Source organism: Mustela nivalis, assembly GCF_964662115.1.
Source record: "Mustela nivalis genome assembly, chromosome: 1".
NCBI lineage: Eukaryota > Metazoa > Chordata > Mammalia > Carnivora > Mustelidae > Mustela > Mustela nivalis.
The window spans coordinates 477331-495382 of record NC_139020.1 but is presented as its reverse complement, the minus strand read 5'-3'; the positions used below and the strand labels follow the sequence as shown (position 1 = coordinate 495382).

At 49.2% G+C, this 18052-nt stretch overlaps 1 protein-coding gene across 3 annotated transcripts in view; it reads left to right on the top strand.

Annotated features, from left to right (window-relative positions):
* Positions 1–316: 316 nt before the first annotated feature.
* The window catches only part of COL6A2 (collagen type VI alpha 2 chain), a 33015-nt gene continuing 15279 nt past the window's right edge, over positions 317–18052 (top strand). For 2 of the 3 annotated variants that reach the window (XM_082719766.1, XM_082719767.1), the window contains exons 1-3: positions 317–451; positions 17011–17146; positions 17304–17899. In XM_082719766.1, coding sequence (XP_082575892.1) covers positions 17020–17146; positions 17304–17899 — 723 coding nt within the window. In that variant the 5' untranslated portion in view covers positions 317–451; positions 17011–17019. Of the gene's footprint in view, positions 452–17010; positions 17147–17261; positions 17900–18052 lie in introns of all 3 variants that reach the window. The other variant, XM_082719765.1, reaches the window with a different exon arrangement.

Below are 18052 nucleotides of genomic sequence, written 5' to 3'. Positions count from 1 at the left end.
CCGCCCGGTCCGGTCCCCGGCCGCGTCCCCCTCCGACCTCACCCCCCCCCCCCCGAGGTCGCGCTCGTCCTGGCGGCCTCCCTCCGTCCCCCGCACAGCGCGTCCGACCCGCCGCCCCATCCACCGCCCCCGCTTCCGCCCGGTCGCCCACCCCCGCACCCCGCCGCCCCACCCCCGCACCCCGCCCCTCCGCCCCGCCCCGGCGCCTCACTTTCCGCCCCGGCCCCTCGCCCCCTCCCGCCCCCGACGCGCCATCCGCGGGGCCGCAGCGCCTCCCGCTGGTCCCGGCTGTCGGGGCGCGGCCGGGGCGGGAGGCGGGCGCGGTATAAAGTGGGCGGCCCCCGCGGCGGCCCCCGCCCTCCTGCCCGCTCGGAGCCCGCGTCGCGGCCGCCCGGACCCTGCGCTCCCCGAGACGTGTCCGGCGAGGGCGCCCCGCGCGCTCCGGGGTCAGGTAAGCGCCGCCGGAGGCGCCCGGAGCCGCGGCCCGCGCTGCCGACGTGTGACCGCGCGGGGGTCTCCCTCGGCCGGGCCGGTGGTCTCCCCTGCGGCCGCGAGCTCCCCGCGGGGGGCGGGCGCGGGGTGGGGGGGGCACGCCGGCCTGGGGGCCCCGTGTCAGCCCCTGGCCCCCTCTCAGAGCGCCCGAGTCCGCTCCCGAGGGGCCGCGTAGGGACCGGGGCCGCCGAGTTAACGGTCCGGCCGCCCCTCCTTGGCCCCTTCTCGGGCAGGGCTGGGGCGGGGCGGGGCGGGGGAGGGGGGTCCTCCCTGTTCCTGGGCTCGGTGCGAAGGCTCTGCCGCTCTGGCTGTCTTACGGGACCGCTGGGGAGCCCTCGCGGTCACCGCCACCGCCACCGCCACCGCGGGTCACCAAGTGGCCTCGCGGGCCTGGGCGGTCACGTTCAGAGGGCGGAGGAGCCCGAGTCACCGCACGGGACGACCAGCCCTTTCCACGTGGAACTGGGCACAGGGTCTCCAGCGGTGCTGGCCCTGGGCTCTGGAGGGGAGGTGGTGCCCCCTCCTCCCGGGCAGAAGCCCCCGCTGGAGTGAGGTCACCAGGGCCGCCCAGGCACTCTTGGGGTGACAGAGGGTCTCTGACACCGTAGGGAGAGGATAGCTCACCCCCCACCTTACCCCCACCCGGGAATCAGCAGGCACCCCACTGTCCACCTTACCCCCACCCGGGAATCAGCAGGCACCCCACTGTCCCCCATTCCTCTGAGGCTGACAGTGGCCCACGGGGCATCACCCCCCAAAGTCTGGGGAGGGGGGTGAAGCAGGGGACGGTCTGGTGAGCATCCCGGTGAAGCAGGGGCCAGGCTGATGGGGCATGTGGGGGCTCCCCAGCTAGGCCAGACCCCACACCCTCCAGGCTCCCCACTCAGTCTAGCAGAAACCTGGGGGCCCAGCAACCTCAGAGCATGGCTTTGGGGTGGGAGCGGCTGGATCGCCCAGGAGAGGTCCCTGCTGATCCTAATAACGACGAGAAAGGCCTTTGGGGGCTATCCCAGGCTCATCTCACCACGGTCAGGAGGCAGGACGGCGTTGGGGACTCTAAGGAGAGACGCTGTCTGCCCGTCTTGCTGTCCTCCGTCCTGGCCCCATCCAGAGACGGGAGGGCCTGAGCCCCTAGCCTAGGTGACCGCAGACGGACCAGACTGGAGCGGGTGAGCACAAGGGGCCCAGAGGGTCCCTGCGGCAGGACTCAGGACTTGATGGGCCACTGAGCCCTTCTGGCCACCGTGAGGCTCCGCCCTCCGCGGAGGAAAGCTCCCTCGGTCGCCAGAGAAGCCCATGGGGGGGGGGGGGGGGCTGCTGCAGGGGTGTCTGCTGGGAAGCCACAGGGAGGGCAGCGTGCAGAGCCGGGACCGACCGCAGGGCCCCCCAGCTGGACAGAGCGCGGGCCCCTGCCGCGGGCAGGGCCTGTCACACCCAGGAGTGACTGCGTCGCTGGCCGGCGGGTCAGCTCTGTTTCCTGCGGAGCTGTGGGCCGCGGGGTGGCCTCCAGACGAGCTCCCTGGGGTGGGGGGCAGGTCAGAGAAGGGGCAGAGCTGGGTCCTGGCAAAGGGTGTGGCCCAGCCGGCACCTCCTCATCTCTGGAGCCGGGCCAGGTTACCCCACCGGCCCTTTCTACCTGCCAGTCCCGCTAAGGATCCCAAAAGGCACAGGGAAGGCCATGTTTGCACCCACAGAAAGCTTCATGACTCAGGAAAAACCCGAGTTCTTGTCATTTTTTTTTTGTAATTATTTTTTTTAGGATTTTTTTATTTATTTGACAGAGAGAGAGCACAAGCAGAGGGAGCAGCAGGCAGAGGGAGAGGCAGGCTCCCCACTGAATAAGGAGCCCGATGCGGGACTCGATTCCAGGACTCTGGGATCGTGACCTGAGCCCAAGGCAGATGCTTAACCTACGAGCCACCCAGGCACCCTTCTTGTGATTATTTTAAGAAAACCACAAATAGCTTGATTTTTTTCCGCATTTCAGTGGATCAGCCCTTTCTCTGGCTTCTTTCACACATTTGTGCAAAGCCGGTGGGGGGTGGGGGGGAGGCCTGGGGTGGGGCACACCTACAAAGAAGCCAGGGTCCCGGGATGCCGGGTCCGCCCCAGGGCTGGCATTGGTGTGGCGTTGGGCCATGTCATACAGCGACAGTCTCCGCGGACTCTCAGCACGCCCTCCCCGCGGACCTGAAACAGGTCAGCACTCCCCGCCACACAGGGGGTCAGCCTTGTGGTGGCCCATTGCAGTGGCTGGAATAAGCATGGGGGACAGACATCCAGCCGCGGGGGACCCCTACCGCTAGAAGGGCAGAGTCTGGGTCTAGAGCTCCAGGAAGTGTCACGCCTTCATGCCTGGGCAGACAGTCCCCCGAAGAGTGAAGGGGGGCGCTGGCACTCTCCACACGGGCCCTGCCGCAGTCTGCGGGTCCTTTCCTCTTTCTCGTGTGCCAGTGTCCTGGAAGAGGAATGGTTGGTCTGTTGGTCTGTCCACACGTCCTTGATTTTTGTGCATTCAGCGTTTTTTGCTCACTGACCATTTGCCTGCTTCTGATCTCCGCTGTGTTCCTAATGAGTGCTCAGTTGCAGTAATCTGTAAGAACTTTACCCCCCAGTTCTTAAAAATGGTGGTAAAATACAGGCAACATAAAATTTTTTTTTTAAGATTTTTTCTTTATTTATCTGACAGAGATCACAAGCAGGCAGAGAGGCAGGCAGAGAGAGAGGAGGAGGCAGGCTCCCTGCAGCGCAGAGAGCCCGATGTGGGGCTCGATCCCAGGACCCTGGGATCATGACCTGAGCCTAAGGCAGAGGCTTAACCCACTGAGCCACCCAGGTGCCCCCAGGCAACATAAAATTTATTATCTTAAGCATTTTTAAGTGTAGACCTCAGTGGTGTTCATGTTGTTGTGCTGCTATTTTGTCCATCTGCCTCTGAAATTCTTTTCATCTTAAAAAACGGAAACTCTGTACCCATGAAGCACTGACTCCCTGCTCCCTCCTCCCCCAGCCCCTGGCAGCTTCCATCCTACTTTCTCGCTTTCTGATCTTTTAGAGAGTCTCAGCATCTCATATGGTTTAAATGTCATGTGGTCTTTTTGTCACGGCTAATGTCACTGAGCCTCCCATCCCCAAGGCTCAGCCACACCGGGGCACGTGTCAGAACGTGCGTCCCCTTCGAGGTGAACCATACACCGACAGCCCAGTGGTCCGTCAGTGGACACTGGGACCCTTCCATGTTTTACTTGTTGCGAATAATCACTACTGGGAACAACGAAGATGGGTGTATAGATATCTCTTCGAGGTCTTGCTTTTAATTTGGGGGGTAAATAGCTAGAGGTGGAGTTGCTAGATCATATTGTAATTTTATTTTTGGTTTTTTTTTTTGAGGAACCACTGTACTGTTGTCCACAGAGCCCCTACCTTGGTACATGCCCACCAACACTCCCAATTTCTCCACATCCTCCAACTTGTTACTTCGTGTGTGTGTGTGTGTGTGAGAGAGAGAGAGAGAGAGAGAGTTGTATTAACCATCCTAATGAGTGTTAGGTGATATCCTTACAGTTTTGATTTGTTTTTCTCTAATAATTAGTCATGTTGAGCATCTTTTCATGCGTTTCTTGACCATTGGTGTGTCTTCTGTAGAGGAAGGTCTACTCAAGTCTTTTGTCCATTTTTGAATCAAGTTTTTGTTGTTGAGTTTTAGGAGTTCTCAAAAATTCCGGACACTAATCACTGATCACATCTGTGATTTGCAAAGACTTTCTCCCATTATATAGGGTTGTCTTTTGACTCTGGATAGTGTCTTTTCATACACAGAATATTTTATTTTTCATAAAGTTCAGTTTGCCTAATTTTTCTCTAGTTCCTTATGCTCTTGGTGTCATATCCAAGAAATCATTGCTAACTGCAGTGTTGTGAGGTTTTGCCCTACACTTCTTCTGAAAGTTTTATAGATTTAGGTCTTCCATTTAGATCATGGATCTACTTTGGTTTTTTGTTTGTTTTGTTTTGTTTGACTTTATTTTTTTAATTTTAATTTATTTTTAAAATTTCTTTTCAGTGTTCCAGAGTTCATTGTGTATGCACCACACCCAGTGCTGCATGCAATCCGTGCCCTCCACAATACCCACCACCAGGCTCACCCAACTCCCCCACCCCCTTCTCCTCCAAAACTCTGTTTGTTTCTCAGAGTCCACAGTCTCTCATGCTCTGTCTCCCCCTCCGATTTCCCCCCAACTGCCTTCTCCTCTTCATCTCCTAATGTCCTCCATGTTATTCCTTATGCTCCACAAGTAAGTGAAACCATATGATAACTGACTCTCTCTGCTTGACTTACTTCACTCAGCATAATCTCCTCCAGTCCCGTCCATGTTGCTACAAAAGTTGGGTATTCGTCCTTTCTGACGGAGGCATCATACTCCATAGTGTATATGGACCATATCTTCCTTATCCATTCGTCCGTTGAAGGGCATCTTGGTTCTTTCCAGTTTGGTGACTGTGGCCATTGCTGCTATGAACATTGGGCCCTTCTGTTCACTACATCTGTATCTTTGGGGTAAATACCCAGTAGTGCAATTGCAGGATCATAGGGTAGCTCTATTTTTAATTTCTTAAGGAATCTCCAAACTGTTTTCCAAAGTGGCTGCACCAACTTGCATTACACCAACAGTGTAAGAGGGTTCCCCTTTCTCCACATCCTCTCCAACGCACATTGTTCATGGTCTTGTTAATTTTTGCCATTCTAACTGGTGTAAGGTGGTATCTCAATGTGGTTTTGATTCGACTCTCCTGATGGCTAGTGATGATGCACATTTTTTCGTGTGTCTGATAGTCACTTGTATGTCTTCATTGGAGAAGTGTCTGTTCATGTCTTCTGCCCATTTTTGGACATGATTATCTGTTTTGTGTGTGTTGAGTTTGAGGAGTTCTTTATACATCTTGGATATCAGACCTTTTGAATTAATTTTTGGGTATGGTATGAGAAAGGGGTCCAACTTCATTCTTTTGCTTGTGGATACACAGTTTTCACCACACCATTTGTTCTAAAGAACGTCTTTTCCCCCACTGAATGATCACGACACATTTGTTGAAAAGTGCTTGAATGTATATGCAAGAGTTTATTTCTGGACTCTATTCAACTCCGCTGGTATATATATATATAAAAACAGATATATATATACGCTAGTACCACTTTTTTTCATTACTATTGCTTTGTATCAAGTTTTGAAATCAGGAAGTGTGAATCCTCCAGCTTTGGTCTTCTCTTTTAGGATTATTTATGCTATTCAGGGTCTCTTGAGATTTCTTATGAATTTTAGAGTGTCCTTTTCTATTTCTGTAGAAATCATCATTGGGATTTTCATAGACATTGAATTACACCTGTAAATCACATCGGGTGGTACTGACAGCCTGATCCTGTCTCATTCATGGATGTGGACTATCTTTCCATTTGTTTGTATCCTCTTTAATTCCTCTCAGAAAGATTTTCTAGTTTTCAGTGAATAAGTCTTTTGCCTCCTTGGTAAAGTTAATTCCTAAATGTTTTATTCTTTGGATGCTAATGTAAGTGTAATTGTTTTGTGATGTTCACTGTTAGTATATAGAAATGCAACAGATTTTTGTGTTTTGAGTTTGTATTCTACTACAAACTGCTCTGTTTGTGAATTCCAACAGTTCCTTTTATGGAATCTTTGGGGTTTTCTACATATAAAATTATATCATCTGTGAACAGGGATAATTTACTTCTTCCTTTCCACTTTTGAGTGCATTTTATGTCTTTTTCTTGCCTAATTGTTCTGGGTAGGACTCCCAGTATTATGTTGAACAGAAAGGATGAAAGTAGGCATCTTGGCTTTGTTCCTGATCTTAGAGGAAAAGATTTCAGTGTCTCACCATTGAGTATGATGTTTGCTGTGGAATTTCCATATATGACTTTTATTATATTGAGGTGGGTTCTTTCTATTACTACTTTTGGGGTGTTTTTATTATGAAAGGATGTTAAATTTTATCAAAAAAATTTTTTGAGCTCATGTTGATTATTTTACATTGATCAATTTTCATAAATTGAATCATCCTTGCATTCCAGGAATAAATGCCACTTGCTTGTGGTGTTTAATATTCTTTTTTTTTTAAGATTTTATTTATTTATTTCACAGACAGAGATCACAAGCAGGCAGAGAGGCAGAGACAGAGAGAGGGGGAAGCAGGCTCCCTGCTGAGCAGAGAGCCCGATGCGGGGCTCGATCCCAGGACCCTGGGATCACGACCTGAGCCGAAGGCAGAGGCTTTAACCCACTGAGCCACCCAGGCGCCCCGGTGTTTAATCTTTTTATCATCCTATTGAATTCTGTTTGCTAATATTTTGTTAAAGATGTTTGTGTCGGTGTTCAATAGGAATATTGGTCTGTAGTTTCTTTCCTTATAGTGTCTGTCTGACTTTGGCATTAGGGTAATGCTGACATCATAGAGTGAGTGAGGGAATATGCCCTCCTCTGCAACTTGTTTTGAAAAGTTTGAGAAGTATTGATGTTAGTTCTTTAAATGTTTGGTAGAATTCACCAGTGAAGCCATCAGATTTAGGGTTTGTTTTTGTTTTGTCAGGAGATTTTCCGTTACTGATTCAGTCTCCTTACTCGGTAGAGATCTGTCCAGAATTTCTCTTTTTTCATGGTTGGGAGGTTTTGCATTTCTAGGAATCTGTCTGTTTCACCTAAGTTACTTGTTGGTGTACAGTTGCTCAGAGTTCTCACTTATAATCCTGTCTATTTCTGTGGAATTAGTAGTAATGTTCCCACATTAATTTCTGATTTTGATCATTTGAGTCTTCCCTCTTTTTTTCCTAGTTCATCTCACTTAAAGTTTGTCAATGTTGTTGATTTTTTGAAAAACCAACTTTTGGTTTCTTTGATACTCTGTTGTTTTTGTCATATATTTCATGTAACTCTGCTCTAATCTTTATTATTCCCTCCATTCTGCTAGCTTTGAGTTTCATTTGTTCTTCTTTTTCCAGTTCCTTAAGCTGTACAATTAGGTTGTTGATTTGAGCTCTTTCTTGCTTTTTTAAAAAAAAATTTTAAAGAGATTTTAAAATTAGTTTAGAGAGAGAAAATGTGCACGCTGCACCTGTGTAGGAGCAGGGAGGGGGGCAAGGGAGAGAATTTCAAGCAGGCATCCTGCTGAGTGCAGAGCCCAACTCAGGGGTAAATTTCACAACCTTGAGATCATGACCTGAGTTGAAATCAAGAGTTGGACTCCTAACCACCCAGATACCCCTGAGCTCACTCTTATTTTTGTATGAAAACATGTATAGTTGTAAATTTCCTCCTAAACATGACTTTGACTGTGTTCCATACATTCTGGCATGTTTGTATTATTTCATTTTTATTGGTCTCTGAGTATTTTATAATTTCCCTTGTGATTTATTCTTTGATCTAGTGGTTCTTTAAAAGTGAGTCTTTAACTTCTGCGATTTTGTGAATGTTCCAGTTTTCCTTCTGTTTTGGACTTCTAACATCATCCCACTGTGATCAGAGAAGATGCTTTCTATAATATTTTCTTCTTAAATCCATGGAGGTTGCCATTTTTGTTTTACCTTCTCCCATTATTGCAAGCCTCTCCCTTTCTTCTCTGGCTGAATTTAATCCAGGAGATTTAAAGTATTGGCAGCCTCGTGCTCGCTTCGGCAGCTCATATACTAAAGTATTGGCAGCCTTTTTCCCTATTCATTTTTATCTTTTTTGGGGGGGAGCTAGACATTGAAGACTAGAACATTCTAATGCAACTGCATGTACGGGGGAAATCAGATGTGCACTGCACATGTTCAGGGAAGATATGTGCTCAGGAAACACCTAAGAACACCTTAGACTTAGACTTCAGGCTTATCCTTGTCACAGAGAAACCCTACAACAATAAGATAAGTAAATAAACAAACAGCAAGCCTTAGAGAAGAAGAATCTGATTTCAGACATGCCACTATTAGATTCCATACTACTACTGGATTCAGATTTCCAGTTTTCAACAAAAGAATCACAAAGCAACAGGAAGTGTGTGTCCTGTGTGGTCATTCAAAGCTGTGTGTGTGTGTGTGTGTGTGTGTGTGTGTGTGTGTGTGTGTGTGTGTATCGATATATATATCAACAAAACTATCCTGGAAAAAGACCTGATGGTGGACCTAGCGGCCACAGACCTGAATACAACCATCTTAAAGATGCTCAAAAAACTAAAGGAAAGCATTAAAGAAGTCAAGAAAACAATGTCTGAATAAAATGAAAGTATCGATAAAGAGAACTCACGTAGAACTCAAAAAGAAATAGTGGAGCTGAAAAATAAAATAACTAAAATGGAAGCATCACTAGAGGAATTCAAAAGAAGATTTGAGCAGACAGAAGAAACAACCTGTGAAGTTGGAGATAAGACAATGCAGATTATTGAGTCTAAGGAACAGAAAGAAAAAAGATTAAAGAAAAGTGAACAGAGCCTACAGAACTTGCAGGCATGGTATAGGAGTCCCAGAAGGAGAAGAGGGAGAGACAATGACAGGGAAAGTATTTGAGGAAATATTGGCTCAAACCTCCCAGTTTGACGGAGACATGAACATCAAATTCAAGAAGCTCAATGAACTCCAAGTAGGATAAATTCAAAGGCACTCACACTGAGACACGTCGTCATCCAACCATCAAAAACCAAGACAAAGAGGGAACTGAAATCAGCGAGTGAGATGGGACTCGCGATATTCAAGGAATCATAACTAAGATTATCAGCAGAGTTCTCTTCAGAAATTTGGGAGACCAGAGACAGTGGGCTGATCATATTCAAAATGCTAAAAGAAAAAAGACCTGTCACCCAAAAATTCCATATCTGGCAAAACTGTCCTCCAAAAGTGAGGGTGAAATTGAAAATTGCCAGTTAAACAGAAGCTGAGGGAGTTTGTTAATACAAGACCTGACCTACAAGAAGTGTTGAAGGGGGTCCTGTGTGGTGAAGTAGAAGGACACTAGATGGTGGCTCAAGGTCACACGGAGGAATAAAGGTCTCAGGAAAGATCAACATACGAGCAATTATAAAAGCTGATTTATCATGATAATGTTATGTGATTCCACTTTTGTTTTCTACATAATTGAATAAACTAATGCATTACAAATAATATTTGGTTATGCTTTGAACATACAATGTATAAAACATGTATATATACACGCATTCTGAATTTATACCAGCTTTACATGTAAATTCAGACTAGAGTGCTAGGACTTTAGGATGTTCACTATTACCCCCACGGTAACCACAAAGAAATACCTAGAGATTATACACAAAAATAAATGTGGAAGGGACAGAAATGTTTCACCACAAAAATCAACAAAACACAAAAGAAGACAGTAATGCAGAAAATGAGAAACAAAAAGCCGTAAGGCATATGGAAAACGAACAGCAAAACGACAGAAGTCTCTCCTTATCAGAGTTTTTTTAATTGTAAACAATTAAAAAACACTGTCCAACCCAGACGGAGACTGGCAGAACAGCTTAGGAAAAAACACCATCCAACGGCGGCTGAGCCTCAAACGGCACGAGTCTCAGCGTACAGATCTACGTCTGTGCGGAGTTTTTACATCACAGCGCTGTAAACGTGTTTGTCCTCGGCGTGCTTTCCCTCTAGCTTACTCGACTGTAAGAATCCGTGACGTGTGCACACGGTACGTGCCCATCAACTCCACTGTCGTCAGTCAGGCTTCCGCTCAACAGTCGCCTCTTAGCAGTTACCTTGTGGGGGAGTCGAAAGTTATATGCAGATTATCGGCTGTGTGGGGAGGGGGTCGGCACCCCGACCCTCGCGCTGTGCCAGGTCAGCTGTCTACAAGAGACTCACAGTCCATCCAGAGACTTTATCTGTACAAATAGAAGCAGAAGAGAGCAGGGTAGCTATACTAATACCAAATAAAATGAACTTTAAATCAAAAACTGTTACAAGAGGGGCGCCTGGGTGGCTCAGTGGGTTAAGCCGCTGCCTTCGGCTCAGGTCATGATCCCAGGGTCCTGGGATCGAGCCCCGCATCGGGCTCTCTGCTCAGCGGGGAGCCTGCTTCCTCCTCTCTCTCTCTGCCTGCCTCTCTGCCTACTTGTAATCTCTCTCTGTCAAATAAATAAATAAAATATTAAAAAAAAAACTGTTACAAGAGACAAAAGACATTGTATGTTAATAAAATTTTTGATACCGCAGGAAGCTATACCAGTTATAAACATTGCACACCTAATAGCAGGCCGTCAAAAATGTTAAACCTTAAAAATATGAAATCTTGATCCTATACTGGAAAGACTATTATCTGGCTCTTGGTCTGCTTCCAGGCTGCTCCTGCTGCCTTTACTGTAAGGAACTGTTATCCGTGGGGGCCCAGGTGTCAAGACTGAGGGCCCCAGGCTGCCCGGGTGGCTCAGTCAGTTCTGCGTCTGCCTTCAGTTCAGGTCATGATCTTGGGGTCCTGGCATCGAGCCCCGCATCGGGCTCCCTGCTAGTAGGGAGTCTGCTTCTCTCTCCCTCTGCTCCTCCGCCCCCCACTTGTGCTCCTGAGCACTCTCTCTCAAATAAATAAAATCTTTAAAAAAAAAAAAAGCCGCCGTGCAGCCTGGCTGCTAGCTGAGCCCCGGGGCAAGCTGCACGCACAGGGTCAGTGTGCCCCTGTGTGAGGTGGGACCCGCCACGGTACCAAAGCCCGAGGTGGTGTGGCCTCACGGGAGGAGGCTGGTGGGCGTCTGGGGCAGGGGAGCCACGGCAGACGTCTCCCTGTCGCCTCAGCCACCTGGTCGTGATTTGCACTCCCTTCTGGAATTCACGCGGGTGCGGGTGAGGCAACTCCTGTCTCTAGCCCTGTGGCGACCCCCGCCCCCCCGTCACTGTCCTGAGGGACCACCTTCCTCCCCCCTCCGTCCCGGGTCACCCGGCGGCTGTTTGCTGTTCACCACGAAACCACCGACGCCTTGTTGCCCCTGAGAGCACCGGCGCCCTCAGCACCGCAGACTCCGGTTTTTCTCGGCTGCTCTTACTTACGCCTCTTTAGACTCATTCTGTCCACGTGTACAAGAAACACAAAAATATTTCTTGAAGGTTCTGATTAAATTTCATTCAATTACAGATTCCCTTCGAGATAACTGATATTCTTAAGTATTGGGTTTCTCATCCAGGAACAAGTTTCGTCTCTCCGAAGTGTTCCTTAGAAAAATTTTGAGATTTTTTAATAAGTCCTGCACTTTCTTAGATTCTTAACTTTACTCCTTAACTTTATGTCATTTTTGCGGTAGTGTAAACAGTATTTTCCCATTAAACTTCCTAATTGGTTGTTGCTGATAGAAGAAAACCTGTAGCTTTTTGTATGTATTTTTCTTATCATTGTCCCACTGAACCCCCCCTTCCTGTGAACGTTGTGTGGCCGAGTTTGTTGGGTTTTCGAATTCTCGTCGTTAGGGAGGACGGTTTCCATCTCTTCCCGTTCCGAGATTCATGCTCTGTTGCTCTGCGCAGTCTTACTGCTTTGGCCTCCAGCACGACTCGGAAGCACGGAGCGAGCCGCGCTCCGCCTCGTTCATGGGTCTCTTTCCTGTGCGCTCGTGGACTTTCTTGGAGTGCAGGAGTTTTTAACACGGCGTCAGACACGGCGTCAGGCCCACAGTAGACTCCCTGAGTTCAGGAAGCTGGGATTTCAGTATATGGGTGTGTTGGTGTTGGTGTCAAGTGGAACAGTCCAGATTCCTGAAGGAAGTACCCCTACTTTAGTTTTTGTATAAAATATGATCTTGGTTGTAGATTGAAACACACATGCTTTATAACACTAATTCAACTCCTCCATTTCTTATTTTCTTTTTTCTCCATCAGCAATGGTTGTTTCAGGTGCCATTAAAATAGTGACATGATTTTCTTTTGATGTTCATGTGCCCAACATTAATGTACTGTGTAGGATTGTATCATCATTGTATTTCCCAGCTGACTTCGTCCAGTTCTGGGGCAGTTGTCCTGGATATGCCATTGGATCGTACTTTCTAGCATCTGTTGGGATGTTGGCATCTGTATTCCGAAGTCGGAATTGCCCGCAGAGTTTCTGTTACGGATCCCTTTTATCAAGTTTTGGTCTCAGGTTTTTCCCCGTTTAATGAATTGAAAGCTTATCTTTTTATGTTTTGCAACAGGCTAAAAAGTAGAGAAGTGTTTGTCCTCGAAGGTGCAGAAGAACTCTCCCACACCCATGTGGGCGGGCGCTGGGGCGTGCCCTGCCTGCGTGGCCCGCCCTTCCCCGGCAGAGCCCGGCCAGTCCTCCCCTCTGCTCAAGGCTCCCCAGTCTTTCCTGGTCGTTAGCTGAGGGCTGCACTCGGTGTGCTTCTGAAAACCTTCTTCACATGGTGTCATAGTATTTTACTCATTCCTAGATTTGTGTTACTATATTTGGGCTTCATCCTTTTCCTTTTTGATAAGTTTTTTTACTTTACTGGCTCTTTCAAAGAACCAGCTCTTGGGTTTATTTATTTATTTATTTATAATTCTACCGTTGTTGTTTTTTTAATCAGCTGGTTTATTTCTTATTTTCTTTCTCTTGTTTTCCTAGGTTTCATTGTTGTTAATTTATTTTTGTCCCTAGCTTCTTCAACGATATGCCTAATTTGTTACACTTATTTCCTATCCTATGACATAGAGCATCTAAGGCTATATATATATATATAGCCTTATACTATATATATATATTGTCCTCTAGTTACAGCTTTGGCCTTCTCATATTTGTTTTTACGTATAATTTTGTTGTCACTAATTCCTATGTAGTTCTAACAAGAGAGTTTTTAAATTTCCAGGTGTTTTATTTTTTTTTTCTGTCTTACCAGTGACTGCTTTTGTATTGTAGTTTGGAAAATTTCATGTAAAATTTCTGATTTTTAAAAAAATTAATTAAACCTGCTTTTGTGGTCACCTGGAACTGAATTTTGTAAAATTTTCATGCATTCCCTACTTGCAGGTTTCAAAGGTAGATACAGCTGATAGCTAGGCAGTGTGTGCATGTGTTGCATGCACATTATCCAAATCCAAATGTTCAGAAAATACATATTCCCTACTCCTTACTATCAAAGTTTTCTAAAACAGGACATTCATTTCCTCTTTGTTGTTGTTTATGTGATCTCTCAGGAACTTTCAAAGGTGAGTTAAAGTCTTCTGATGCTTTGTCAGCTTTTTCTTCAAGTTTTCACCACTTTTGCTTTAAATACTTACTATGACATCCAGCACATACAGGCTCATGACCGGACCCTGAGCAGCCTTTCCCTTGTCCTTGGCCCCGTCTCTCGCCCTCGCATCTCACCTTGGATGGCCTCCACCGTCCCACTGGCCTCCCTGTCTCAGCCCGTCTTCCTTCTCTCTGCACTGTCTGTGACATCCTCCAGTGTGACTCTCATGGACCCCATCCAGATGGCTTTCACTTTTTGATCTCATTTAGGAATATTTATGGTTTTTTCTTTCTTTTTTTATTGCAGTATAGTTGGCATATAACATACTGATGTTAGGCATGCAGCATTGTGACCCAACCGTTCTGTACCTTCAGCTGTGCTCGGCACCGTAAGTGTCGTCACCGTGTGTCCCCACACAATGCTAGTGCAACACGACTGACTGCGCCCCCTGCTGTACACTTCACCCCCGTGGCTCATTTCTCGATGGAACCTGTGCCTCTTCATCCCCTTGTCTGCTGTCACCATCTTCAACTACTCCCACCTTCCCACTGGCAGCCACCGGTTTGTTCTCTGTGTGGATGAATCTGTTTTTGTTTATTTGTTCATTTGTTTTGTTTTTTAGATTCTATGTACAAGTGAAATCACATGGTCTATGTCTCTGACTCGTGTCTTCAGCATAATATTCTCTAGGTCCGTGTTGTTGCAAATGGCAAGATCCCGTTCCTTTTTATGACTGAGTAATAGACCACTGTGTGTGTGTGTGTTGTGTGTAGACACACATACATATATACACCATATCTTCTTTATCCATTTTTTAACATTGACTCCTGTGGGGTTACGTACGGTGCTTTATTAGTTTCAGGTGTGCAGTATAGTGCCTCAACACCCCCTGCATCACCCGGTGCTCATCACAAGGGCCCTCCTGACGCCCCGTGACTTACTGCACCCTTTTCCCCACACACCTTCCCTCTGGTAACAATCAGTGTCTTCTCTATAGTAAGAGCCTGGGTTTTGGTTTTTCTTTTTTTTTTTTTTTCCCTTTATTTCTTACATTGCACATTTGAGTGAGGTCATAGGGTATTTGTGTCTGACTGACTGATTTCACCCAGCATAACACTCTCTAGCTCCATCCACGTCATTGCAAAGAGCAAGACGTCATTCTTCATATGGGTGAGCAATATTCCACTGTATACACCCCACATCTTCCGTATCCGTTCATCAGTCCATGGACACACGGGCTGCTTCCCTGTTCGGCCACTGTAGCGAATGCTGCTCCGAACATCAGGGCACATGGGAACATTTGTCTTCAACAGAAGAATCTACAGCGTTCACATATATTGTCACAACTCATCCATGTGATATTAATTGTGCTTTCTGACTCCTTTTTTCTTCATTTTTTATATTTTACTGTATTCCTCAAGTTTCTTTGCTTTCTTACTTACTTTTATTCATTTCTCTGTTTGCTGCAGAATTTTTTTGGAATGGTATGTAGGTGAGCCCTTTTACATCTGAGACTTTTATCCTTTACATGAAAGCTAAGTTGACAAGGCAGACATCTTTGGGTTATTTTATTCTCCCCTCAAATTTCTCCAGTTACTTTCTCCTTGTTTTTCTGTGTACAATATTATGGAAGAAAAGTCTGATGCCTGAACTGGTTATCTATTGCTATGTATAAGTTATTTCAGAACTTAGTAACTTAAAACAATAAGCGTTTACAATGTCATAATTGATTCGTGTCAGGAATGGCTTGACTTGGTGGCTCTGGCTCAGGGTCCCTGATGAGGTGCCATCCCAGTCGGGGGGATTGGCCAGGGCTCCGCTCACCTGATGTCTGGCCTGGGCTGAGGATGGGCTTCTGCGATGGCTTCCTCACCTGGCTGGAGGCTGGTGGCTGGAGGCCTCGGTCCCTCTCTCCTAGGCTTCTGAAAGGCTGCCTGAGGGCCTTCACACGACAGCAGTCAGCTTCCTCTCTGAGGACCCAAGACAGGGCCAGACAGCGCCCATGATGTCTTCTGTGGGCTTGTCTCGGAAGCCACGTCATCACCTGATCTTTTGGTCATACAGGCTGGTGACAGTTGAGTGTGTGAGGATTTCGTGAGAGGGTGACACCAGGAAGCAGGAAGAAGTGGGCCCACCTCAGAGACTGCCCGTGACAACACCAAAAAGATTCTTCGCTTTAGGTGTTTTCTGTGTTTTGTTTAACTTTGTTGCTGCTATTGTGTTTTCTCCCATGTAGATTATTTTTAGAATTCTTCATTTCATTTGAGAGTGGCATCTTTCAACAATACACTTCATTATGGGGGCCTCCTTGAATTGACGGTGTGTGTGGTAGTGTGTGTGAGGGTGGGTGTGAAACGTGTGACTGGTGTGGTGTGTGCACACGTGCAGGGAGTGGTGCCGGGGGGGTGTGGGTTCCCTGGCCTTCGGCACCCCCCTCCCTCCCATAGCAGACGGGACAGGATGGGGCTCACGGCTCCCCCACTGGGGGCAGCAAGGTGATCGGCAGTGGAGGACAAAGCTGCACCCACATCCCAGTGCTCAGTCCTGACCGGCCCCCACCCTGCCCCGCCAAGCTCCTGCGGTCCCCACGTTGGCTGTCACATGTGGTTGATGGCTCTGAACCGTTGCTCTGACTGTTGCCTCCTGACTTCCTCTTGGCTCCCAGGTTCTTTGGAGTCCCCGACTTGCTCCCCTGCCGTCTCCTCAGTCCCCATCCCCAGCCCTCCCTGAATGAACCTTCCCTGAGCCAGGCGCTCCCCTTCCTCTGGACAGTCCCCTCAGTCTGGGCCTCCATCACCTCGTGCAGGAAGCCTGCCCGGATTCCCTGGCACACCCACTGGGCTTGCATTCGTCTGGGCAACCGTCACCGCCTTGCTGGGTCACAACCCCTACTGCAGGGTCATGGCCTCTTAACCTGACCATGTCCTATCCTGGGGAGGCAGGGCCCAGTCCTGTTCACCTCTAACCATGCCAGGACTTGCTCCTCTAATCTGAAACGTAAGCGATATTGAACCTTGAATCTGCCTGCCAAAACCCATCCACCTCCTCTCAAAAATGCATTCAGGGGCATCGCAGGGAAATAGCACCAAAGTGCGCCAATGCCTCTGCTTGTCCCCAGCCGCCACCCCCCAGGGCAGAGATGGGCTGTGCCGACCGAGACTCGTCCAGAATCAAGGCTCTGCATCCCCTGAGTGTGTGCGCGCGCGGGCTGCCTAGGGCGAGGGAGAAGGGCGTCTCCCCGAGCCCATGTGCCCTCTGCCCCACGGTGTGCTGCCCCTGCTGTCCGGGAGCCCGCACCGGCGACAGTGGCTACTTCTCCCGTTGCAGGACGTCAGCATGGGTGCTGCGGGGATGCTCCGAGGCCCCTGCTCTGCCCTCCTGCTCTGGGGACTCCTGGGGGCCGTCCACGCCCAGCAGCAGGAGGTCACCGCCCCCGGCCTCTCTGAGAGAAGCAGCTGCCCAGGTATTGGCCAGGGGCCTGCGACCCCGTGTGGGTAGGAAAGGCGGGGGGCCACCGTGAGGGTGGAGCCTGGGATTCCCCCACGTGCACGACGCCTGGCAACGGGCTCGTGCCGCAGGCCCCCGCCCTGGGCAGGCCAGTGACGCCCCCGCGCCCCCAGAGAAGGCCGACTGCCCCATCAACGTGTACTTCGTGCTGGACACCTCGGAGAGCGTCACCATGCAGTCGCCCATCGACAGCCTGCTGTACCACATGAGGCAGTTCGTGCGGCAGTTCATCAGCCAGCTGCAGGACGAGACCTACCTGGACCAGGTGGCCCTGAGCTGGCGCTACGGGGGGCTGCACTTCTCCGACGTGGTGAGGGTGTTCAGCCCGCCCGACAGCGACCGAGCCTCCTTCACCAAGAGCCTGGAGAGCATCGTCTCCATCCGGAAGGGCACCTTCACCGACTGCGCGCTGGCCAACATGACCCAGGAGATCCGGCAGCTCAAGGCCAAGGGCGGGGTCCACTTCGCGGTCGTCATCACCGACGGCTACGTCACCGGCAGCCCGTGCGGGGGCATCAAGCTGCAGGCGGAGCGGGCTCGCGAGGAGGGCATCCGGATCTTCACCGTGGCCCCCGACCAGATCCCGAACGAGCAGGGTCTGCGGGACATGGCCAGCATGCCGTTCGAGCTCTACCGCAACAACTACGCCACCGTGCGTCCCGACCTGGAGATCAACCAGGACACCATCAATCGCATCATCAAGGTCATGGTGAGGCGCTGCCTGGCCACGCCCACCCACTGGGCACCAGGAGCAGGGGTGGAGGCCGGAGCCCTGAGACCTGCTCCCTCACTGGGCAGTGCCCTGCTCTGGGGCTCAGTTTACCCCTGTGGGAGGGTGAGCTCCCCATTCCCACCCAAATCT